At 43.0% G+C, this 12,313-nt stretch overlaps 1 protein-coding gene across 1 annotated transcript; it reads right to left on the reverse strand.

The window, feature by feature from the left end:
- Positions 1 to 7,636: 7,636 nt before the first annotated feature.
- On the reverse strand, positions 7,637 to 9,835 carry LOC138846740 (ubiquitin carboxyl-terminal hydrolase 29-like). The gene has a single exon (XM_070063323.1). The coding sequence runs from the start codon at positions 9,833 to 9,835 to the stop codon at positions 7,637 to 7,639; it is 2,199 nt and encodes a 732-aa protein (XP_069919424.1).
- Between the last annotated feature and the right edge of the window lie 2,478 nt (positions 9,836 to 12,313).

A 12,313-nucleotide genomic window follows, 5' to 3' on the forward strand; every position in this document is an offset into this window, starting at 1 on the left:
GCTTGACCAGTTTGCATTCCCACCAACAGTGGGTTAGTGTCCCTTTTTCCCCACATCCTCGCCAGCATCTGTTGTTGGTAGATTTCTGTATGTGAGCCATTCTAACCGGGGTGAGGTGAAACCTCATTGTGCTTTTGATTTGCATTTCCCTGATTGCTAGTGACCTTGAACATTTTTTCATGTGCCTGTTGGCCATTTGGATTTCCTCTTTTGAAAAATGTCTATTGAGGTCCTTGGCCCATCTCTTAAGTGGGTTGTTGGTTTTGTTTTTGTGGAGTTTCTTGCTCTCTTTGTAGATTCTGGTTATGAACCCTTTATCTGTTGCATAGTTTGCAAATATTTTTTCCCATTCTGTCGGTTGTCTCTTCACTCTCCTGACTGTTTCTTTTGCAGTACAGAAACTTCTCAATTTGATGCAATCCCAATAGTTGATTTTGGCTTTGACTGCCTGTGCCTCCCGGGTCTTTTCCAGAAATTCTTTGCCTGTGCCAATATCTTGAAGGGTTTCTCCAATGTTCTCTAATAACTTAATGGTATCAGGACGTAGATTTAGGTCTTTAATCCACGTTGAGTGGATTTTTGTGTAAGGTGTAAGGTAGGGGTCTTGCTTCATGCTTCTGCACGTGGAAATCCAGTTTTCCCAGCACCATTTATTGAATAGACTGTCCTTGCTCCAGGAATTAGTTTTAGATCCTTGATCAAATATAAGTTGGCTGTAGATGTTTGGATTGATTTCTGGTGTTTCAATTCTGTTCCATTGGTCTATCCATCTGTTTCTGTACCAGTACCATGCTGTTTTGATTACAACTGCCCTGTAGTATGTCCTGAAGTCTGGTATTGTGATGCCTCCGGCTTTGTTTTTGTTGTACAAGATTGCTTTAGCTATTCGAGGTCTCTTGTGCCTCCATATGAATTTCAGCATCATTTTTTCTAGATCTGAGAAGAATGTCTTTGGTATCTTGATTGGGATTGCATTGAATCTATAAATTGCTTTTGGGAGAATGGACATTTTGATGATGTTGATTCTTCCAATCCATGAGCATGGAAGATGTTTCCATTTTTTGGTATCCTCTTCTATTTCTTTCTTTAAGGTTTTGAAATTCTCATCGTAGAGATCTTTAACGTCCTTGGTTAAGTTTATTCCAAGGTATTTGATTGTTTTTGTAGCTATTGTGAATGGGATTGATCTTAGCAGTTCTTTCTCAGTCATGGCATTGCTTGTGTATACAAAGGCTGTTGATTTTTGTGCATTGATTTTATATCCTGCTACTTTGCCAAACTCCTCTATGAGTTCCAATAGTCTCTTAGTAGAGTTCTTTGGATCCTGTAAGTACAGAATCATATCGTCTGCAAAGAGGGATAGTTTGATTTCTTCCTTCTTGATTTGTATTCCTTTGATTTCTTTTTCTTGTCTGATGGCTCTGGCTAAAACTTCCAGAACTATGTTAAATAGCAGTGGTGAGAGTGGGCATCCCTGCCTGGTGCCAGATTTCAGTGGAAATGCTTCCAACTTTTCCCCATTCAATAGGATGCTGGCTGTGGGTTTTTTATAAATTGCTTTGATTATATTGAGGAATGTTCCTTCTATACCCAATTTGCTTAGAGTTTTCATCATGAAAGGGTGTTGAATTTTATCAAATGCTTTCTCTGCATCAATTGAGATAATCATATGGTTTTTCTTTTGCAGTCTGTTAATGTGGTGAATCACATTGATTGATTTGCGAATGTTGAACCATCCCTGCATACCAGGGATGAATCCCACTTGGTCTGGGTGGATGATTTTCCTGATGTGTTGTTGTACTCTATTGGCCAGAATTTTATTGAGGATTTTTGCGTCTATGTTCATCAGGGATATTGGTCTGTAATTTTCTTTCAGTGCTGCATCTTTCTCTGGCTTAGGGATTAAGGTGATGCTGGCTTCATAGAAAGAATTTGGGAGGATTCCCTCTTTTTCGATTGTTCTGAATAGTTTGAGAAGAAATGGGATAAGTTCTTCTTTAAATGTCTGGTAGAATTCAGCAGTGAATCCATCTGGTCCTGGGCTTTCCTTTGTTGGGAGGGCCTTTATTACTGTTTCAATTTCTGTTTCAGTTATGGGTCTATTTAGGTTTTCGATGTCTTCATGGTTCAATTTTGGTAGATTGCATGTGTCCAGGAATCTATCCATTTCTGATAGGTTTTTCTGTTTGCTGGCATACAGGTCCTTGTAGTAATTTCTGATGATTCTTTTTATTTCTGTGGTGTCTGTTGTTACGTTTCCTTTTTCATCTCTGATTTTATTGATTTGGGTCTTTTCTCTTCTTTTTTTAGTTAGTTGGGCCAATGGGGTGTCAATTTTGTTTATTTTTTCAAAAAACCAGCTTCTCGCTTGGCTGATTCTTTGTAATGTTTTTTTGGATTCAATCCTGTTAATTTCTTCTCTGGTTTTAATTATTTCTCTTCTCCTACTAGATTTGGGTTTGGTTTGCTGCAGTTTTTCTAGGTCCTTGAGGTGAGCGGAAAGCTCATTTATTTGGTACCTTTCCAATTTCTTGATATAGGCACCTATTCCTCTAAATTTGCCTCTCAGTACTGCTTTTGCTGTATCCCATAAGTTTTGATATGTTGTGTTGTTGTCTTCATTTACTTCCAGAAAGTTTTTGATTTCTCTTTTGATTTCTTGAATGACCCAGTGTTCATTCAGGAGCATGTTGTTCAGTCTCCATGTGTTTTCATACTTTCTGGGGTTTCCTGAGTTGCTAATTTCCAGCTTCATTCCGCTGTGGTCTGAGAAGCTGCATGGTATGATTCTAATTCTTTTAAATTTGCTGAGACTTGCTTTATGGCCTAGTATGTGATCAATCCTAGAGAAGAAGGTTCCATGCACTGCTGAGAAGAATGTGAAGTCTGTAGATGTAGGGTTGAAAGTTCTGTAGATATCTGTTAGATCCATTTGGGCAATAGTGTCAATTAAATCTGCTGTTTCCTTGTTGATCTTCTGTCCGGATGATCTGTCTATTTCTGAGAGTGGAGTATTGAAGTCCCCCAGTACTATTGTATTGGAATCTAAATCTCCCTTTAAGTCCCTTAACATATCTTTTAAATAGACCAGTGCCCTGTAATTAGGTGCATATACATTTATAATAGTTACATCTTCCTGTTGAATTGAACCCTTAATCATTATATAGTGTCCCTCTTTGTCTCTCTTAACAGTTTTTGTATTAAAGTTTATTTTGTCTGATATTAATATGGCTACACCTGCTTTTTTTTTTTTTGGTTTCTGTTGGCATGGAATATCTTTTTCCAACCTTTCACTTTCAGTCTGCATGCCTCTTTGTTAGAGAGATGTGTTTCTTGTAGGCAACAAATAGTTGGGTTGTGTTCTTTGAGCCAGTCAGCCAAATGGTGTCTTTTAACTGAAGAATTCAGACCATCAATGTTCAATGTGACTATTGATACCTAGTGACTTTGCCCTGCCATTTTCCCGGAAATATTTTCTAGTATATGCTTTGAGCTTCCCATGCTCTTTTACTGGTAGGTGTTCTTCCTTTCCCTTCTTTCATATTGATGGCCGTGTTTCTGTGTTTCTGAGTGTAGCACATCTTTAAGTATCTTTTGCAGGGCCAGACGAGTGGCCACAAAGTCTTTCAATTTCTGTTTGCTATGAAAGGTCTTTATTTCACCTTCATTCACAAATGAGAGCTTGGCAGGATATAATATTCTGGGCTGGCAATTTTTCTCTCTTAGCACCTGTGCTATGTCTCGCCATTCCCTCCTAGCCTGTAGTGTTTCTGATGAGAAGTCTGCTGTGAGTCTGATTGGACATCCTCTGAGAGTAATCTGACGTTTCTCTCTTGCACATTTTAGGATCTTTTCTTTATGTTTCACTGTGGTAAGTTTAATTACCACGTGTCGTGGTGAGGATCTCTTTTGGTCATGTTTATTGGGGGTTCTATGAGCTTCCTGTACTTGGATATCTCTGTCCTTCTCCTAACCTGGAAAGTTCTCTGCTAGTATCTCACTAAAAAGGCCTTCCAATCCTTTCTGTCTCTCCATGCCTTCAGGAACTCCTAGAACGCGAATGTTGGTTTTTTTAATAGTATCCTGTAGATTCCCAACAATATTTTTTAGATTTCTAATTTCCTCTTCTTTTCTTTGGTTTGACTGTATGTTTTCCTGTGCTCTGTCTTCTAAGTCCGATATTCTCTCTTCTGCTTCACCCATTCTGTTTTTAAGGCTTTCTAATGTGTTTGTCATTTGATCTATTGAGCTCTTCATTTCATTTTGATTTCTCTTCACTATCACACTTTCCTGTTCTACTAGTTTCTGAGTTTCATTTTGACTCTTCCTTAAAATTTCATTTTCACGAGAGAGATTTTCAATCTTGTCCATTAAGGATTTCTGTAGTTCAAGGATTTGCTTTTGAAAACTTCTAAATGTTCTTATCATAAATTTTTTGAAATCCGTATCTTGCATTTCTTCTATCTCATCATCTTCATACTCTTGGCTTGGGGTGTTTTGCTTATTTGGAGGCATCATAGTGTCATCATTGATCTTGTTCCCTCGATTTCTGTGTTTGTTACTCGGCATAGTTAATTCTTGCTTCACTGTGCATTTTTTTTTTTTTACTGTGTCCGTGTTAAGTGGACTGCCTGCTGTTGGAGGAGCCTTGGAGGCTTGAGATGGGTGCGGCCTGAGAGCTCTGCCTGGTTCTTCCTGGTTAAGGGTGTGCAAAGGTGACACCCTCAGGTTATGCGTGGTAAATCTCTCTCTTTTTATTTATTTATGTATTTTATTTATTCAGGGGGTAAGTAACACCGCATGGCATGGCTCTGCAGAATTGATGGTATTTCCCTTCCAGTCTTTGGCTCCTCTGGACTCCCACTGGGTTGCCTAGGCTACTGAATTGTAGTGACTCAGTTCCTTAGCTCTCCCCCATTGATATGTAAATCCAGAGAGGGGGCCTGCTCTTTGTCTCTTGGGAATTCTTCAAGCCTTGCAGCCTTGTAACCTTTGCAAGGTTAGGGGGAAGAGAAACCCCGAAGCTTTTTTTTTCCTTCTTTCCGGTAGTGAGTTTGCTGCACTTTCCGGCCCCCCTCTAGATTCTGACCCCCGTTTTCCCACCAATGTCTCGGGTTATTGAGCTCACCTCCCCTTCCAGCGCCGATGTGTGGACTCGGAGCCCTGAGCATCCCAAGTCTCCCCGCTGTTGTCTGTGTGGCATGCACTCACATTTGAGCACTGGCGCGCAGACCCTGGGGCTTCCGTGGCTGGGTCCCGCGACTTGGCTTCTGCGCAGTGGGCGACCTTGTTCTCCCAGTAGGTCCTCCGATTCATGGCCACTCCATCCAGAAGGGTTTCCCCTGCAATATTTTCCTAGTTCTTTTTTCTGCGGCTACCATAACTCCCCTTTTATTCAACTAAATTTTCCCGGACTATAGGTGTGCACCCTCACTATTCCGCCATCTTGGCTCCGCCCCACCTTGAATACTTCTTTTAAAAAGTACTGCTCAATCACTCCAAATGATATGTGGGGTACTGTGATGGGGGAAGAAACCATCAATCAGGGTGATTGCAGCCCTGGTAGATGTTCAACAGGGTTTGATGGCATGACTAGATTATACTGATATCTAGTGGATTGAGGTCAGAAATCTTACTAAGTAGGACAGCCCACTACACCAAAGTACAAACTAACCAATCAACCATGCCAACATTGAGAAGTACTGTTCCAAACATGAGTGAGTTCGCAAAGAACCCAACTGAAGTGTGACCAAGAGAAAATGATTGCTCATCACTATTTCCTTCTTCTTTCCTCCCTCTTTCCCTCCATCCCTTCCTTTTTTTTTAAAGGTTATTTGAAAGACAGGGGTCCAGAGAGAGAGAGAAAGAGACAGAGAGAGGTCTTCCACTTCCTGATTAATTCCCCAATGGCCACAATGGCTGGAGCTGGGCCAGTTTGAAGCCTGGAGCTTCATCTGAGTCTTCCAGGTGGGTGCAGGGGCAGAGAGACAGAGGAAGACAGAAAGATCTTCTTTCTGCTGATTCACTCCCCAAATGGCCACAAGAGTTGGGGTTAGGCCGAGCTGAAGTCAGGAGCCTGGAATTCCACCCAGGTTTCCCACATGTGCAGCAGGGACCTAAGCACTTGGGGCATCTTCTGCTTTTCCAGGCACATCTGCAGGGAGCTGGATTGGGAGTGGCGCAGATAGAACTCTAGCTAGGTATATGGGATGCTAGCATTGCAGGCAGTGGCTTAACCTACTGTACCACAACACCGGCCCCATTTTACATAGTGTTTAATTATAAAACCACTTTTGCAGTTTTAATTCATTTATTCCAAAGGTAAAGTGATGTGTGCGAGGGACTAGAGGAAGGAAGAGAGGAGGGAGGGAAGGAGGGAGAGAGATGGATTGATCCTCTTTCTATTGATTCACTCCCCAGATGCCTACTGCTGCTGAGGCTGGGCCAGGCTGAAGCCAGGAGGCAGGACATCCATCCAGTTCTCTTACGTGGGTGGCAGGAACCCAAGTCCTGCAGCCAGTATCTACTGTCTCCCAGAATGTGTATTAGCAGGAAGCTGACTCAGAAGCAGAGGTGGCATTCAATCCCGGGAACTCCAAGAGGGGATGCAAACACCCCAAGCAGTGTCTTAACCCACTGAGCCACAGTGCCTGTCCTCATCATATCATTAACTGCATTGCTCATGTAAGCCTGAAGTTCTACCTTGCAGCTCCTGGGAGGATATGGAAATACAGTTGCTTGCTAGGTAGCAAATTGTTCCAGTGAGGAGTTACAAACACACGTGGAAGCCAGTTAATGGTACTTGCATTGTTTGGGTATTTATTTCAATAAGCTTACAAAACAGACATACGTGAGTTCAAGAAGCTTAAAATTATAATTAAAATCCTTTAAATAAATACACACACACAGACACACACACACACAGACACACACACACACACCCCAGCAGCAGATTCAGCAAAATAAAACCTAGGTACTCTACACACTATGATTGTGCTTCTCAAAAGTTCATGGGCATCATAATGTCCATCAGATTTCTGGTCCGCATTTGCAGTTTCTGAGTCAGTTGGATTGGAGAGGTCTCAAAATTGTCATTTCTGATCAGATCCTCTTTGCTGCTGTGACATTGATTGCACAGCAACACTTGGAAAACGACTGCATTAGAACATGACAAGTGCCATTTTAATCTTGTAGGAGAGAATCATGCAACCTAGCCTGAGTTATGTATGAGTCTTGTGGATCTTCCATCTTATTTTATATAAGACGATTTATTGCTGTAAAAGGCACAACAGAGAGAATGAGAGCGATCTTTCATCCACTGGCTCACTCCCCAAATGGCCCCAACAGCCAGGGCTGGGCCATGCTGAAGCCAGGAGCCAGGAACTCCACTGTGGTCTCCCACGTGTGTGGCAGAGGCTCAAGGACGCAGGCCGTCTTCTGTTGCTTTCCCGCGCACATTAGTAAGAATGCTGGATCAGAAGCAGAGGTATTGGACCTCAAACTGGCACTCCAGGACAGGCTACGTGCTTCCCAAGGGGTGGCTGAAGCAGCTATGCCACTCCACCAGCCTGGCATTCGCACCACAAGACCAGCCCTTGATCTTTGTCCTGAGCTCCTTGTGTCTTCAGGAGCCCTCTTATTCTCCTGGAAGGAACACCTCTTCCTGTTGGCTGGTTAGCTGGGACTTCTCTGCCTTGCTCACAAGTGCCTCAAAAATGTCATTGTGCATGTAAAAAAAGATGTACCCACTGTGAAGCCTTGCCTCCTGCACCATGGCCTCTGGGATTTCTGCCACCCTCAGATCACTATACGTGAACCAGGCCTGCTTCTGAAAGTCATACACGTCGCTGATGTAATGGCCTGCACACGGGGAGTTCCCTATGTGGCTGATGACGCTGATCAGTCGGTAAGAATGAAGAGCATCTCCCATTTGCATGCTTCCTTTTGGTTCCTTGACCTTAGCTATGGTGCCCACGATGTCTTTGGTAACAGATTCGTGCAGCTGCTCAACCATGCCACTCAATCCTTCTGAAATCTTATGTTTTTCGTAGTCACAAAGATCTTTTGAAGACTCACTAACATGATCAAAATCTAACTCTACCAATGTACTGGTTTTCTCATCGTCCTTGGGTTCTGGATTTTCAGGCTCCTCTTGACAACAAACTTCTTCAAGTCCTCTGTCTGGGTTGTTTATAGGATTACTTTCATCTTCACAGATCATAAGAAGAGAGATGTCTCCCTGATCCATCACTGAGGCAGCTGCCAGCATCTCCATTTCTCTGACTTCCCTATCTCTTGCGTTGCCCAGTTTGGACTCCAGATTTGAGCCACTTGCTAGGTCACTCTGCTGCTGCTCCTTTGGCCTGGCTTGCCAAATTCTCTGAGGTGTGTTTTGTTCAGCATCTTCGTCTGGTGCAACATGCAGAACTGAAGAGTCACTGGATTGCCAGGTCAGCTTCACAGATGATGTGCATGGGCTGACTCTCTCAGAATTAACCTCTTGGGTGAGGTTCAGTACTTCGGGGTCCAACACAGGTGCATTACTATCCAAGGGAAGTGGTGGTCTGGTGTCTTCATTGCAATTAGAGGATAAACTCAAATATTTGGGAATAAGAACTTGTTGGTCATCCTTCATTAGCACGTAAGTGTCACTCAAACTGTAGCGTTTCAGATGAACAATGAAGACTCTGGGTAGCCTGCCAAATTTATGCATCACCACAGCCTTCTTGTGGTTACACATTTCACAGAGGCGCTCACATTCTTCTGTTGTAAAGAAAAGATCAAAACAATTTTGAAGGGACAAAGGGGATGCTTTTGGTTTTGGGTGTAGGTTGATGGAGATACAATTACCAGGCTCTATCACGACAACAACTTGACCACAGGCTTTGCAAATCACGTAGTCCTGCAATTCAAATTCAAAATTGGAAGCAACTGGACAAACAAACACTTTGGTGGCAGCATCACCAGCAAACAACTCTGGAGGTGAATTTTCATCTCCAGCCTCCCTCCTCGTTTTCCAAATGGTGTTTACTTTTTCAAAATCGCCTTTCAGCTGGTCTAAACACTGACATAAGAATTCATGAGCATCGTTCTGCATGTTGCCCGAGAATATTTCTGCAACAGCTGAGATAGCATTTTTAATATCTCTGAGTAGGTCTTGGCTAGTCTCTAGATTACAAATATCTTTCAAAGCAAGCAACATACTTAAAGGCATAATAAGCACGTCAGAAGGAATGTTCTCCCATGGAATACCTTGTCCTAGTAAGCCATCAGCAAATGATGGAATTGCATAGAGTGACTGTAAAATTGAGTTCATGTAACAGGTGTTTCCCAAATTGGGGAAGCCCTGCTGCAGTTGCTCTGGGTGAGAGTCAAGGCACAATTGGTCTTGATCGTGTTGTGGGTCGTCCTGGGCACGTTCTGGTACCGATGGCAATAGCAGACTTTTGTCAGACACACTCTGAGGAGAAAGAACAGTCTCATCCAGGGGAGAATTTCCAGGAGAGGCGGTCCTGAGGGAAGGTCCATGTTTCGAACTTCCATCCTTTGCTAGATCTTTCAAGGAATCTTTCTTGAATTTCTTGCTTGGCACACTCTCATTTTCTTCCAGGAAGCCTTCATCCGTATCTAGACTGGACGACAGTGTTGGTTTTCTCTTCCTATCTTTCTTTTCTGGTAACCCTTGTTTGGCAAGCATTGGCGATTTGCCCAGCAACTGCTGGGGGAACGTTGTTCCACTTCCTTCTTCTGTAGTGAAGGTCTCAGCACTTGGCACACGACATACATTGGAAGATGGAGTTTTGTCAGGCTCTGTGTACCCATTCATGCTCTCCATGACACCCCAATAACTTTCTGATTTAATGGGCCACTGATGTTTGTTCTGACGAATGATGTCCAGCAAGATCTGCAACCGTTCAGTATGTGTGCGAGAGAGTTTGCCAAGACACAGGTTTTTTTCCAGAAGGTCAGACACAGGCCATTTTGTCTTTCTCCATAATGTCTAAAACATTCTAGAATATTAATGTCTAGGGAAAAACCTCTTATCTATAGGTTTTCCACCTTGAAACATGAAAATCAGTTGAATATCCTTTTCCCTTTCCACTGTTTCTGTGATGGGTTCTTTCAACATACTAGGTCCAGTCCTCTTGTTCCACGTCTGCACAAAACCATGCACTTTGTGAGGGGATGTTCTTTGTTTACAAATACAACGCATGTACCCTAAAGAAAAAGACACACGGACATTTTAATAGAAATGTAGCTACAGTGGGGACTTGAGTAAATGCTGAGCATGCAAGCAGCCATTTCATGCAAGGAGTATGAAAACAGAATTAAGATGGTGAGCTTTTCATGAAAATTGAGGAGGGTAGGCGAAGAGAAACATGAAGAGAGAGACACAGCATAATGCAGACCCTCCGAGGTAGCACGTGAGGTTCAATTATTTGGGACTCTACCACCTGTGTGGAAACGTGCACTAGTTCTGGGCTCCTGGCTTTAGCCTGGCCCAGCCCTGATGGTTGCAGGCATTTGAGGACTGAACCAGTAGATGGAAGATCTCTCTCTCTGCCTTCCAAATGCAATGAAAATTTAAAATGACTTTCTTAATTCTTCTCCCTCCCCTCACCCATTTGCCTATGTCTTTCTAAGCAGCCTAGAATGTCTGTGTCTTTCCAACATTCTGATGTCAGAAAAAGCAAATGAAAAAAAAAATTCAAAGGAAACTACAGAAAAAAAGATATTACCTGTTGTCCATTCTCAGTTCCGGCCAAAGACACTTGAGTCAGAATTCAAGGGAATTGACTCTTTGGAGAGTTGTCTGTGGCCACACTGCAAGTAGAATCCTGAGTGCCAAGGCTGCTGAAAGAAAAATAGGAAATCTCAAAAAGTGAGTTTTATGTCATCACCGGTGGATTCCCAACCACATCTTCTGTTGTTTGATTTCACTATCTGGTAGAAAGCAAATGCAGAGGCTAGTGTTTTGGCATAGTGGGTTAAACCACCACATGCAACACCAGCATCCTCTATGGGTGCCACTTTGAGACCCAGCTGCTCCACTTCCAATCTAGCTCCCTGCTGGTGGGCCTGAGAAGGGAGAGAAAGATGGCCCAAGTGTTTGGGCTCCTGCACCCACACCACGTGTGGGATCTGGAAGAGGCTCTGGGCTCCTGGCTTCAGCCTGCCCCAGGCCTGGCCCCCATGGCCCTCTGGGAAGAGAACCAGTGGATGGAGGATCTCTGTTTCTCCCTCTCTCTGTAACTGTGCCTGTCAAATAAATAAAAGTTTCTAAAGACAAGAAAGCAAATGGCAATGCAACACCCTCCAATGACTTTTTTTTGTACATTTTTTTCAGATACACCTGATGAATTTTCACAACTTCCTTTTTTTCTTAATTTTTCTTCATTTTTTATTTTTGACATGCCGAGTTAGACAGAGAGAGAGAGAGAGAGAGAGAAAGGTCTTCCTTTTCCGTTGGTTCAGCCCCCAAATTGCCAATACAGCCAGCACACTGAGCTGATCCGAAGCCAGCAGCCAGGTGCTTCCTCCTGGACTCTCATGCAGGTGTAGGGCCCAAGCTCTTGTGCCATCCTCCACGGCCTTCCACACCACAGCAGAGAGCTGGACTGGAAGAGGAGCAACCAGGAGAGAATCCGGCGCTCCAACCGGGACTAGAACCCAGGGTTCCAGTGCTGCAGGGAGAGGATTAGCCTAGTGACCCCAGGCACCTGGCGCTCAAATGTCTTAAAAGTTGATTAAACCAAGGAGGAAATCCAGTGTGATAATGAGATTACCTCTAAATACCTTTCTAAATCCAGCCCTTCCCAATCACATAGATTGGATTAATACAGCCACAGTCTTGGTGGTGAGGAGATTTTTGGAGCTCTGCCACAATTAGAATTTTAAAATTTATTTATTTGAAAGACCTAGAACTTTAAGCATGTTTGCTTCTTCTTGTTGTTTTTTTCTGTTGACAAACAGGCAACAAGGAGGATACACTATGATCATACAATATACATTCCAGCTGCTAGAAGTCAGAGACTGGTTTCTTATTTACTGCTCTTGGAACAGGAAGCTTGAAACTCAAGCTTCCTGGGTCTTAGTGTCACATAAGTGAAACGGGATTGCAACAACAGCACTGTTGTGATCATAAAACTGCACCACAACAAAACACACAACCCAGTTAAGAGATGGGCCAAGGGCTTCAACTGACATTTTCAAAAGAGGATATCCAAATGGCCAACAGACACATGAAGAAATGTTCAGGATCACTAGCCATCAGGGAAATGCAAATCAAACCACAATGAGGAGACATCTCTCC

Source organism: Oryctolagus cuniculus, chromosome 18 (assembly GCF_964237555.1).
Source record: "Oryctolagus cuniculus chromosome 18, mOryCun1.1, whole genome shotgun sequence".
NCBI lineage: Eukaryota > Metazoa > Chordata > Mammalia > Lagomorpha > Leporidae > Oryctolagus > Oryctolagus cuniculus.

Coding starts and splice junctions, on each gene's coding strand:
- LOC138846740 (XM_070063323.1), bottom strand. CDS start 9,835: ATGGAGAGCATGAATGGGTACACAGAGCCTGACAAAACTCCATCTTCC.